Consider the following 11,893-nt stretch of genomic DNA (forward strand, 5'->3'; position numbering starts at 1 on the left):
ATTTCTTTTAACCTGAGACAAAGTCCAGGTTTGGAGGTTTGTCTTATAGTTAGAAGCTAAGTTGTAATTTGTAAATACGATTTTCTATCTGCTCCATGGTTAGGAATCCACATATGCAAAGGACCAACTTAAGTTGAATGCGGATTTTCCACTGTCTGCGGTGTGCCTAAATACTGACTATTCAAAAGTCTCCTAAGAGATAATACATTGAAATTGAATACATTTAAAATCATGCAAAGGTAAAAATGACTGATATCACTTTCTTTAAGTTTTGGAAGGAAGAAGAGGTAGGGAGGGCGCTAAGCACCTAAAGGCAGTAGGTAGAAGACCAGGTAATGGAAAAAGAAAAAAGGAGGAGGCTAGAAGCTAAGTTGTATCTCCTATCCGATCTGTTGAAGGTTGGACATGATCATATGAAAAGGAAAAGCTGGAAGGTGAGGGACCACACTTAGTTTAAGCCTGGGCTGCAGAACTCTCACTGGGATACTGTTGATCACATCAAACTGATTTGTTTGAGACAAGAGGAAAAGGGACACTTGCATGGTGGGATGCCCAGAGATAAAGCATCCGGAAGATAAACGTAAAAGATTTTATAAAGTTTCTTCTCCAGAAATGTCAATGAAAAACAAATTTTCTTTTATCGTCTTTTTTTTGGTTTTGCCAGTCTCACAGCTTCTAAATGATCTGCCTCTGTACACTTCTGTTTCCACTATTGTTTTTTCCTCTTTAAAAATGATCAAGTCCAAACCTGAGAAGCCCTGCCCCCAGCACCTTTTCCTGAGTCACCAGGGACCCCCTCCTCCCTCTCCCTCAGGGAAGTATTGGAAACAATTCTGTCTCATTGTCAGGCTCTACATAGCACTAATATGGCTAGCAGCCAGAGTAAAGAAGCAGGGAGAGCTAGAGTTTGGATAAATCTGGTTTAAAGTCCATCCTAGACAGTCCAAATCCCCTGACACCCAGGGGGAGGGCCCTTCTCTCCAGTTGGGCCAGATTTTATGCAAGACGTGTACTATGTCAAAGTATCAGTCTTTGGCCTCGGAGTCAGGTCTCCTGAGTCTGTTTCCAGCTCCGCCCCTAGGTGATCCCGGTTAATGACGCTCTCCATCCCTTTTCTTCCTCTCCCAATTTAAACCCTTGACCTACCTACCTGACTAGAGGCAAGACAGATCAGTGCAAGACTGAGAGCTCTTGAGGACAAAGGAGTTAGGGAAAAGAAAGGGGAGGTTGGCACTAAACTAAATGGTTTCAGAACTAGAGCCTTTCCCCAGTCTGACCCTTCACAGCAGGGTAACAGAGGGGTCCAGGAGCCTGGCCAACTCCTGTTCTCCAGGGGCTCTAGTCCCAGCCTGGCCGAAGAGCGCCATCTGGCGGCCGAACGCCCCCAACCTGGATTCTCTGCCCCAGCCCGAGTTCTCGAAGCTAAAGGAAGACCTGGGCAGAACTGTCACCTCCTCCTCTACGTCACTCCGAGGACCACGCCCCTGCCTCAATAGCACCTCCTCCTGAAGGGGCTGGCCCTAGTGCTTCCCCCGCTGAATTGTCGCCCTTCTACCTCTTGGGCTGAACGCTTCTCCGGTAGAAAATCGGCTCCGGGCTCCCCCACAGGGATCCGCCCTATCTTGTCATCCACAGGGAGCCCGCCCCTCCCCCATGGGAATCTGCCCCTCGTCCTCTTCCTTCCTCTGAGTGAATGTGCTGCCCCGCCCCAGCCCCGTCCCTCGCGAGGAAAGGACTCTTCTGCTCCCTACCAAACCCTTACATGGGAGCCTGTTCTTGTCCACAGAACTCAAATCCAGTTTACCAATCAGAGCCCCCCGTTCCCCTCGCACACAGATGATCCTACGCCCTGTCCCTGCGCTCCATCGCCCCACGAACAAGTCCTCGCCTCCTCCCCACGTCCGTCTGTGGGCGGAGCTCCGCGAGCCCAGCCCCGGGGTGGGCGGTCACATCGTGACGTCACTTCCGTCCGGGCCTGGCCGCGGTTCTGGCTCCGTGGGCGGAGGGGTGGTACGGAGGTGGCAGCTGTAGGAGGAGGCGGCGCGGAAGGCCAAGGAGCTCACTCAAGTCCGGACCAATCCCGCGTCCCGGGCCGCGAGCCCTGATCCTGCAGCGCACGAGAGGCGAGACCGGCTGGATGGGCCGCTGAGCCCGAATCGGGGACCGGTGAGGCTCGAGCGGAGCAGGGCTGCAGGGTCTGCGAGCATGGGATGCAGGGAGGGGAGAGAGTCAGGCCCGCCTCTTCTCCTTGCCTAGCGGGGAGGCCGGGGCCAGGGGAACCGTCGACAGTCTCGGTGGGGACTACGAGGCCCGCCAGGGAAGGCCTGGCAGCGGTTGAGTGTAAAGAGGGGGCGGGGTGGTTGGGGTCATTAATGGGCGTAGGGCCAGCACTTGGGATTCGTATCCGGAACAGTGGCGTCGGGGGAGGGGGAGTATACTTCTGGCCTGGGCTTGGGGAAGAGGATGGATCTGAGTGGGGGAGGCAGAAAACTGAGAGGCTTTAAAATTTTTCCATGGCCCTCCTTGAGAGGTTTGAAGAGCTCTTCTTTCCCGAAAGGGTGGTGGTGAACACCTGGAGAAGGGCCTCACTGGAGTTTGAGGGGGTCAGCTACAGTATTTGGAAGGGACAGTGCTCTTGAGAGTCCCAACACTGAGCAGATGTGCAAAGCCTGACCGCATCCAAGTATCTGAGCCCTCACATCTTTACAGTGTTGAGCCCCCCTGGAGCTAAAATCAGGATGTTCCGCTTCATGAGGGATGTGGAGCCTGAGGATCCCATGTTCCTGATGTGAGTATTCCCTCCCACTTGGGCTCTAGAGCACTCATCCCACTCCATTTCAGGTCTCAGAGTAGTTCTGACAAACATCTGGGTTCCCACTGCTGGCACTGATTGGAACTGGCTGGATATTCAGCAACAGCTCGGACTTAGAGGGGAAATAGGCATCTGTGCCACTGTTTCCTTAGGACTGTTTTCTTTTCGGGGGAGGGGCAGTTGACTCCTTAGCCCTTCTGCCATCATACTGTATACTCACTCTACAGGGACCCCTTTGCTATTCACCGTCAGCATATGAACCGAATGTTGTCAGGTGGTTTTGGATATAGCCCCTTCCTCAGCATCACAGATGGCAATATGCCAGGGACCAGGCCTGCCAGCCGCAGGATGCAGGTAATGGTGCTGTGGGGTACCTGAGACCCAAAGAAAGGTTGGAGGGTGGTCAGTAAAGCACTTGATTTCTCTTGCACTACAGCCAACTTAGCAAGTGGGATGGTCAAGGAGTGCGGAAGGGGTCTGGAAAAAGGGCTTAGTGATCCCCCTTTAAGAGGAGAATGGTAAAAAAGCTGAGGCCATGGACTTGGTTTCAGATTGCAATGAGATAGGATGTGGTCTCTAATTTCTGTTCCTTTCTTGTTCCTGTAGGCTGGGGCTGTCTCCCCCTTCGGGATGCTGGGAATGGTGAGTCCTCATCTCCTTGTGTCCTTCCATCTCAGACACACTCTATACCCATAGGTATTTCCAAATGTCCCTCTTTGGAATAGCCTTATGAGTAGGGTAAGCCTAGAATCTTTTTATAGTGGTCACAGAGCTCTGGGCCTGCTGTGTGCTGTGAGTCCTGTGAGGTAAAGATGCTAACTGATTGATTCTTGTCCTATTCCTGTCCTAGGAGCCATACTCATTAGAAAAATGTAATTGTCTAGCAAAGTTTGTTTTTTTGAGGAGGGAGGTGCAGTTAAAGGGGCAACTAGACATGGTTTTTAGAAGATTTTTCTTAACAATTTCATGCCCATCCCCTTTGTAGGTTAGAGTTAGTTAACTTTGGCATGCTTCCTAAAGAAAGGAAATAGGGCAGTCAGGAGAAGGAAAATTGGATCAGAGCAGCCATAGAGACTGAGGAGGTAGGTAGGCAGCAGTATACAGGAAGAGAGACATGAAGAGAAATATGTTCACAAAGAATGAGAAAGAGCAGTTGCTAGATGTGAATGAAAAGAGAAAGGGACTGTGTGGCCATGTAGCTAGTGGGTCATCTCTGAGTATTGACTCTGCTTTCCATCTTTTTGATGCAGTCAGGTGGCTTCATGGACATGTTTGGGATGATGAATGACATGATCGGGAACATGGTGAGACTCTTGCCCCATTCCCTTACCTGGCCCCGTTCTCAGTCATGACTGGCAACACCTTGAGTCCTCAGAGGCAGGAATGGAGAAGAGTGTGTTAGAGAAGGGGTGAAGCTGGATAAAGAAATGGAGCCTGGAGAGCACTGGGTTCCTGTGTCTGCTCTCATACCCGAGTGAGAAGCAGCGACAGCATGCTTATTAAGTATGCAGTTAAGGTTTGCTCTCTTAAGGTTCTTCTTGTTTATTTTAGAGGATTTTGAGGAGTAACGATGAGTCTTGATGTTTTCTGAGTTCTCACATTTTGTGAGGAAGATATGATCAAGGACAGGCAGCTAAAATGTGGGAGCCTCTCTCCAGAGGGGAGCCCCTCACCTTCAGTCCTGCTCTACCCTTTCTTCTTCAGGAACATATGACTGCTGGAGGCAACTGCCAGACCTTTTCATCCTCCACTGTCATCTCCTACTCCAATACCGGTGATGGTGCCCCTAAGGTCTACCAGGAGACGTCAGAGATGCGCTCGGCCCCAGGCGGGGTGAGTTTGAGGGCTTCTCTCCCAGAGAAGGCAGGATTGAATGGCAGCCACAGAAACCCTGGCTTCTGTTTTTAGGATTGGGTTGTGGGTGGTTTGTCTGTCCCGGGTTGGTGTGGCCAGGGCTTTGGAAGGGGCAGCTGAATGTGCTGTATTCTGCTCCATCTCAGATCCGGGAGACTCGGAGGACCGTGCGGGACTCGGACAGTGGACTAGAGCAGATGTCTATTGGGCATCACATCCGAGACCGGGCTCACATCCTCCAGCGCTCCCGAAACCACCGCACAGGGGACCAGGAGGAGCGGCAGGACTACATCAACCTGGATGAGAGTGAGCCTCCCTTCCCACTCATCACCCTCCCAGCTTCTTGGCCAGTAGCCACTAGTCCAGTTCCTGTGAACTAGGAGATACCAGCTTTCTCTTCCTATCTCCATAGATATTTCTTGGGCAAAGTTATGGGTGAGCCCCATATTCTTACTTCACTTGGAGCCTTGCCGGCTTAGGAGCTGAGTCAGGTGCTGGCAATGTCCTAACCATGGGGGGGCAAACTTTGTCACCTAAGTCAGATAGTGATAATAATTTACCTTTGTCTACCTGGATCCATTTTTTTCTCCTCTTTCTTTTTTTTTCAAATCAGCAAATATTTATTAAATACTTATTGTGTGCTTGGGATTATGCTCTTTAACTAAATAATTATCCCATTCCTTCTTTCTCCAGTAGTCATGCCTTAAGCCTGCTAGTGGCTCCCAGGAACCACAATACACCCAAAATTGCTAAATAAAGAAGTTGCTCTCCCCCACACATCCACATGCACCTACTTTCAGCCTTTGCTGCTATTCTTCAGTCTTTGAAGCTTGTGGCTCACTCTTGCATCTGCCTCTAGAAGCCAGGTTGTTCATAGATGTCATGCCTGGTCTCTATGTCCTCTTCAGGTGAGGCCGCAGCATTTGATGATGAGTGGCGGAGGGAGACCTCTCGATTCCGGCAGCAGCGCCCTCTGGAATTTCGACGGCATGAGGCTTCAGGGGGTGGGGGACGAAGGGCTGAGGGGCCCCCTCGCCTGGCCATACAGGGACCTGAGGATTCCCCCTCCCGACAGTCCCGCCGCTATGACTGGTGAGGGCCCTGGGCCCTCAGCCTCTCTTGTAAGTATTGGAGAGGGAGGACCTGTAAGATGTCAAGCACAGCAGGGTGGTTGGGGAGTGTACCTGTGCACATTCCTGTGCCATGAGGCAGAAGCAGTCCAGATGCCCAGCAAATACTGCCTTTCTTAGTAGAAGTTTTAGTTGGTATGGAAAAAGAGAAGAATGCTCTCACTGGAATAGGGGTTAAGCCCCAACTCCTGGCTTTATATTTTGTCTTCCTTTTGACTTTTGCTCATCTCTCTTCCCCTTGTAGGTACAGGCTGAGCGGCTGAGAAATCATCCCCTGAAATAACTTTTTCCTCTCCAACTCCCACTCCCACTTTAATATTAAATTAACAGGCAAGCTGGCCCCCACCTCTCCCTGGGGGTCTCAGGGAGAACCTTTCACTGCCCCCTTTACCTACTTTTTCCTTCTTTAATCCCCTTGCCATGATGACTCCACTTCTCCTGTATCCGCTAACTTGATTTTTCATTTTGCTGCTCCATCTTTGACTCCCCTCACCGTCCCCATTCTATCCCTGACATGCATTGAAGGCTTTTGTGGAGAGCTCTGGGTTTAGGGGCCTCCTCCATCCCTCAGCTACCCTGGATCTTTGCCCACCTCCTCCTCCTCAGATTCCCCGCTGCAGGGGCCATAACCCTCATCCAGGGCTGTGTGGGAGGGGAGAGGACTGGTTCCCAACCCTTTCTCCCTTTCCACGCCTTACACATCACAAAAATCTTCCCTATGCCCTTCTCTGCCTTTATTTTTTGATTTGTGCAACTTGTAACTAGGTGTTTATGAAATAAAGGAGAATGGAAAAAAGACCAAGTAGGATTCTGGCTTTACTTTTGATCTTTTCTCTATTCAATTTCAACCCTCCTGTCCCCTTCTAGTCACCTTACCTTTTCTCTGTCTCCACGTGTGGCCTTCATGACTTGAGTTCAAGCCCAGTACCTCAAAGGTAATAATACTGGGACTGTCAGAGCACTGGCAGATGAAAAGCAGCAATGGAACTCAGCCGGGCTAGGCTAGAGGGATAAACATAAGGAGCTATCTTACTGGCTCTCTCCCTTGCTTTTGCTGTAACTTCATTTGTCGGGGAATGTAGGGCATATCTCATAGGTGCCTGAGGAATTTGCTGCCCTTTGTCCTTTGGGCATAGTCTGTCCCCTGGACTCTGGGTGGAAACACTTGTACAGAGCAGGAAGGAACCCAAAGAACCCTATGCAGGCCTTCAAGGGGGAGGAACTCTGGGGTCAGCAACATTCTATCAAATATTCTTCAGACCCTTCATCCCCTGTAATTGAGAAGTTGAGCCCAGGAGAGGCGACCAGGAAAGAAAACTAACCTGGAACCTGAGCAGTACTAGAAGGGCATGACGTGCTCAAATTTCTCAAGACATTCATGCTTGATCTGGCTCAGCCAAATGGGTCACTCTGCTCCTCTTGTGAACTTATTAATGATGATAAATGCTTGTGAGAGAGTGATAGTGGTTTCCTCTATAAAGATCTTGAGTTCTTTTCAGTTGGTAAATCAAAGACAAAAAAAATAAAAACAGATCAAGGCTCTGGGTTCTCTCAGTGAAGGGAGTTTTTTCCCCATGTCATTGATGAACACATAGATTCAAGAGGGTTTGTCCAGTTGTTCAACGAGCCGAGAGATGAAGTTGAGCTCAACAACCAGGCACTGACTTCCTAGTCCAAGGCAAGTGTTAAATCTCATTATAATAGGGCTAATGAAGATACATGACCAGGGTAAGGGAACCAACCCAGTTGCTAAAGGATCCAGAAATCCGAGAAGTCAAAGGAGTATAGATAACCCATCTCCACCTGGGCGCTAAATTGTGGCTGACGAGACTCAAAGTGTCCACAGCCCTCAGCTTCAAGTGTAATCTGTGCTCTGTCCAGATAGACATATTTACCTCCTCTGGGAATGGGAGTAGCCTTCATCAGTCTCTTGCAGCAGGGAAAAGAGCACGAGTTGACAGATCCCAGAAACGGTCCTCGGCTTGGCTCAGTTCAGCTCTGCCACCAACCTAGCCATGTGGTCTTGGGCAGGTCATTTCCCTGGACCTCAGCTATGTAGGTCCCTTCTAGCTACAAAATCTAAGGCTACAATTTGTACCCAACCTCTCAACCTGGATTTCAGTTCCAGTACCCACACTCACGGGTATAGTTCTGAGTGAAGGCTGGGGCAGGGCAAGGGTTGCCCTTATTTCCATTCAGGTGAGTCACTAGTGTTTTACAAGCTCTCCCGTTTGGGTTCTGGCTGTCAGGCACATGAACTAGTTTTCACCCTTGTCCCCTGTTCTTGGGTGAGGACCACCCTTCAACCCACCACTTATTGCTAGGGCTTGTGACAGTGATACGGTGGTTGTGGGAAATACGTTGTTAGCAGCCACTAAGTAAGGTGCTCATGAACCAGTCCCCTGGCACTTCCTGACCTGTCTGCCATTATGGGGTGAGGGCCAGGAAGCAGAGACAGAAAAGGCACTCTAAGGAGGGACGCTGACATTTTATTTATTAATGGTCAGCTCTCCAACTGCCCACTCATTCACAAGGGCCACCCCCTCAGCTCTTGGTTCAACAGATGTCCAGAGGACAGGGTCAGACTCAGGTTACTTCCTCCACCCCAGAACATTATAGTTTGGAAGAGGCTGATACTTGGTGAGAGACTGAATTATATAGAGGTGTGGAATTATGAATACAGACTGACATGAACAAGACCTGGCTCCACCACTTAGCTATGACTCGGGAAGATTCTTAATCTTAGCATCAGTTTCCTAGAAAGTCCTAGAAATAGGACTTTCTAGGCACTGGTGGCAGTGGGGAGTGCCTTAGAATTGTGAGAATTAAGTAAGTTAGTATAGAGAAAGCATGTGACACAGTGCATGGGTTATAAATGACTTTCTCCCCAATTACTTTTTCCCAGTCTTAACTCCTTCAGCGTTTTCTGTGGTCTTTATCCCTGGTTCCATCCTCAGGACTCCTAAAATACTTCCAGACACAACCTGGAAATCATCTTACTGGCCTCGAATCAACTAGCCCTCTGTTCTCCCATCTACCAACTATCACCTTTCACCCTTTTCATGCCTCAGCTTCACAGACCAACACGTAGACACAAATGTTTTGGGCCACTCTGACCCAGCCCTACTTGCTGGTTTTCTCCCCCTGCTATGGTAACAAAGGGCTTCAAGTCCTAGTAACACCCTTTACCCAATGCCCCCTTCCTCTACCTAGTGCCCAAGTCATATAAACAGGTCACTCAGAGAACCAAGAGCTGATCCCCAGTGAGAACACAGTAGTCTGGTCTCGCAGCCCACATATTCCAGTCCATTTTACTCCATATGCCTGTCTGCCCTTATGCGCAGTCCTGGGAATGGGGCTGAAGGGGCAGCAAGGGTCAAGCATTACTTCTCTCGGGCCATTCCAGTTGAGCTAGGGATAAGAAAAAGAAGCAGCCTTTACCTCTCTTCCCCTTTTACATTACTGGGGTCTCCACATAGAAAAAGTGGGAGCCAGGTGAAGCTGCACTAGAGGAGGGAGATGAAGATATGAACAGTTAGTCATAGGAGGTGCTGAGAGGTAAGAGGGAAATAACCAAGGAGAGTAGGGGCTCTGAGAGAGAAGACTTTGTATAGCTGGTTCCCCCCAAGGAGCCTCCCAACTAGCTTCCATCCCTGGGGTGAAACGGGGTGGGGCACAGAGCTGTGGTGACTTGGGGGAAAGAGTACCTGAAGGGGCTGGGATGCAGAAGGCTGACCCAGCTGCTAGAGAAGGTGAGCCTGAAGCCCCAGGCAGAGGGTGACAGCTCTGAGCCTTCCCAGCCTGCATCTGGCCTTGAATGATGCCTCGGAGGGGATAAGAGAAGCAGGTAGTGCTTCCTGCTCTGGGCTCAGGCCCTTCCCCCCTCTCAACTGTCCAAGTGATGAGATGAATTGGGCTAGCATTCAGAGTTCCTTGTCCTTATCTGCCCTTTATGGTTCTTTTCTTCTTCTTATCTTTTGGATAGAAATAGGGTGCTGCACCTGGTTTTTCCCAGTATCCATTCCATCCTCTTTATCTGCTCTGTCACCTGTCACCTGGAGAACTTGCAAGTTCTGGACAATTATCGCCAAGATGTCAGTGTTCTGCAGCCAGGGGGTGAGCCAAGTGTCTGAGGGGTTTGAAGCTAGGACATTTGGACACATGAAGCTGGAGGATGGAAGAGGGCATGGAAAAGAGCTGTAGAGGTGGGACTGAGTCTCCAAAAAAGAGGGAGCAGAAACCCCTTTGAAAACGTCAAGGTGACAGGTGGGAAATGGTTTGATGAAAGTAAACAAAGCTATGTTCTTAGAAAACTACTGGTGAACTTAAAGACATCCTGGCCTTGGTGGAGAGGCGTTCCCAATTCACAGGGAATGTGGCAGGGAAGAACAGAAGCTGACTCCCGATACAGATAGCCCTTGATTTAAGCAAACTAAGGATATGATATAATTTTAGAGTTGAAAGAGACCTTAGAGATCACCTCTGGACATTCCCAAACATGACAGCAGATCAGAATCAGCACCCCAGACCTACTAAAGCAGAATCTCAAGGTTGGAGAGGATTCCAAGGCATCTTAGCATCTTAACATCAATTACAGATACCATCCAAACCCGGCTCCTATGTTACTGCAGAAGAAACAGGTGACTTGTTGAACATCATATAGCTACCTAGTAGCACTGCAAGAGCCAGGACTCAAAATCCAGTTGGCACAAATGATACTAATGTGCTATATGGAATAATTCACCATGGGGGTTCTTTAAATAGAAGTTTTCTTGGTGAGTTAAACATTTTTTAAAATTTTATGTTAAAATTTACCCAAGTAATAGATCAGTGTTTAAAATGACAGACTGCCAGTAGCCCTGTATGTCTGGTTTTTTAATCTTGTATTTTTTAATATACAGTAAAATTGCTCTGTGTACAGTTTCTATGAGTTTTAACACATATAGATTTGTGTAAATTCCACTACAATCAGGATTAAAACAGGTCCATCACCCCCAATCCCTCTCCTGCTACTCCTTTGTAGTCACACCCTTCCTCCAACCCTAACCCTTGACAACCACTAGTTCTCCTTTTCTATAGTTTTGCTGTTTCCAGAATGTCATATAATGAAATCATATAGTGTGTAACTTTTTGAGAATGGCTCTTTCACTCAGCTTAATGCCTTTCAGATACACTCATGGTGTTGCATGTATTAATAGTTCACTCCTTTTTATGGCTGACTAGTATTCTATTATGTGTTTATAGTCTTTATCCATTCACTTGTTTAAAGACCGTCTCACTTTTTGGCATGAACATGTCTCAGTTTCTTTAGGAATGAAATGAAGTGGGATTGCTAGGTCATATGGTAAGTGTATATTTAACTTTCAAGCAAATGCCAAACTGTTTTCCATAGTGGCTGCACCATTTTATATTCCCACCAACAATGTAAGAGAGTTCCAGTTGCTTTGCATCCTTGCCAGCAGTTGGTATTGTTTTTATTTTATTTCGCCCATTCTATTAGGAGTATAGGTATTCTTCTATTTATTCTAATAGATATCTCATCATGATTTTAATTTGTATTTCTGTAATGTCTAATGGTGTTGAGCACCTTTTCATGTGCTTATTTGCCATCATTACAGCCTCTTAGATGAAGTGTCTGTTTAAGTCTTTCAGCCATTTCTCAAACTTCGGTTGTTTATTTTATTACTGTTTAGTTTTTTGTTTTTTTGTTTTTTTAACTTTATTGGGGAACAGTAGGTTTTTTTTTTAGGACCCATCAGCTCCAAGTCAAGTCGTTGTCTTCAATCTAGTTGTGGAGGGCGCAGCTCACTGGCCCATGTGGGAATTGAACCAGCAATTTTGGTGTTATGAGCCTGCGCTCTAACCCCCTGAGCTAACTGGTCACCCCTTACTGTTTAGTTTTGAGAGCTCTCTATATATTCTGGTTAGAAGTCATTTGTTAGATAGGGATTTGCAAATATTTTTTCCCATTCTGTAGCGTGTCTTTTCCTCCTCTTGATGTTGTCTTTTTCTTTCTTTTTTTTTTTTTTTAAGATTTTTATTGGGGAATTGGGGGGATGGGAACAGTGCTGGGGAATTGGGGGAAGGGGAACAGACA

The 11,893-nt window shown here is 48.1% G+C and overlaps 1 protein-coding gene across 1 annotated transcript; it reads left to right on the plus strand.

Moving 5' to 3' along the window:
- Positions 1-1,957: 1,957 nt before the first annotated feature.
- Positions 1,958-6,598, plus strand: MLF2 (myeloid leukemia factor 2). The gene is made up of 9 exons (XM_019627655.1): positions 1,958-2,166; positions 2,710-2,788; positions 3,040-3,166; positions 3,419-3,454; positions 4,063-4,116; positions 4,517-4,645; positions 4,813-4,972; positions 5,575-5,787; positions 6,041-6,598. The coding sequence occupies exons 2-8, from the start codon at positions 2,739-2,741 to the stop codon at positions 5,760-5,762; spliced, it is 744 nt and encodes a 247-aa protein (XP_019483200.1). The 5' UTR covers positions 1,958-2,166; positions 2,710-2,738; the 3' UTR covers positions 5,763-5,787; positions 6,041-6,598.
- Positions 6,599-11,893: the final 5,295 nt, after the last annotated feature.

Source organism: Hipposideros armiger, unplaced genomic scaffold (assembly GCF_001890085.2).
Source record: "Hipposideros armiger isolate ML-2016 unplaced genomic scaffold, ASM189008v1 scaffold_739, whole genome shotgun sequence".
Taxonomy (NCBI): Eukaryota; Metazoa; Chordata; class Mammalia; order Chiroptera; family Hipposideridae; genus Hipposideros; species Hipposideros armiger.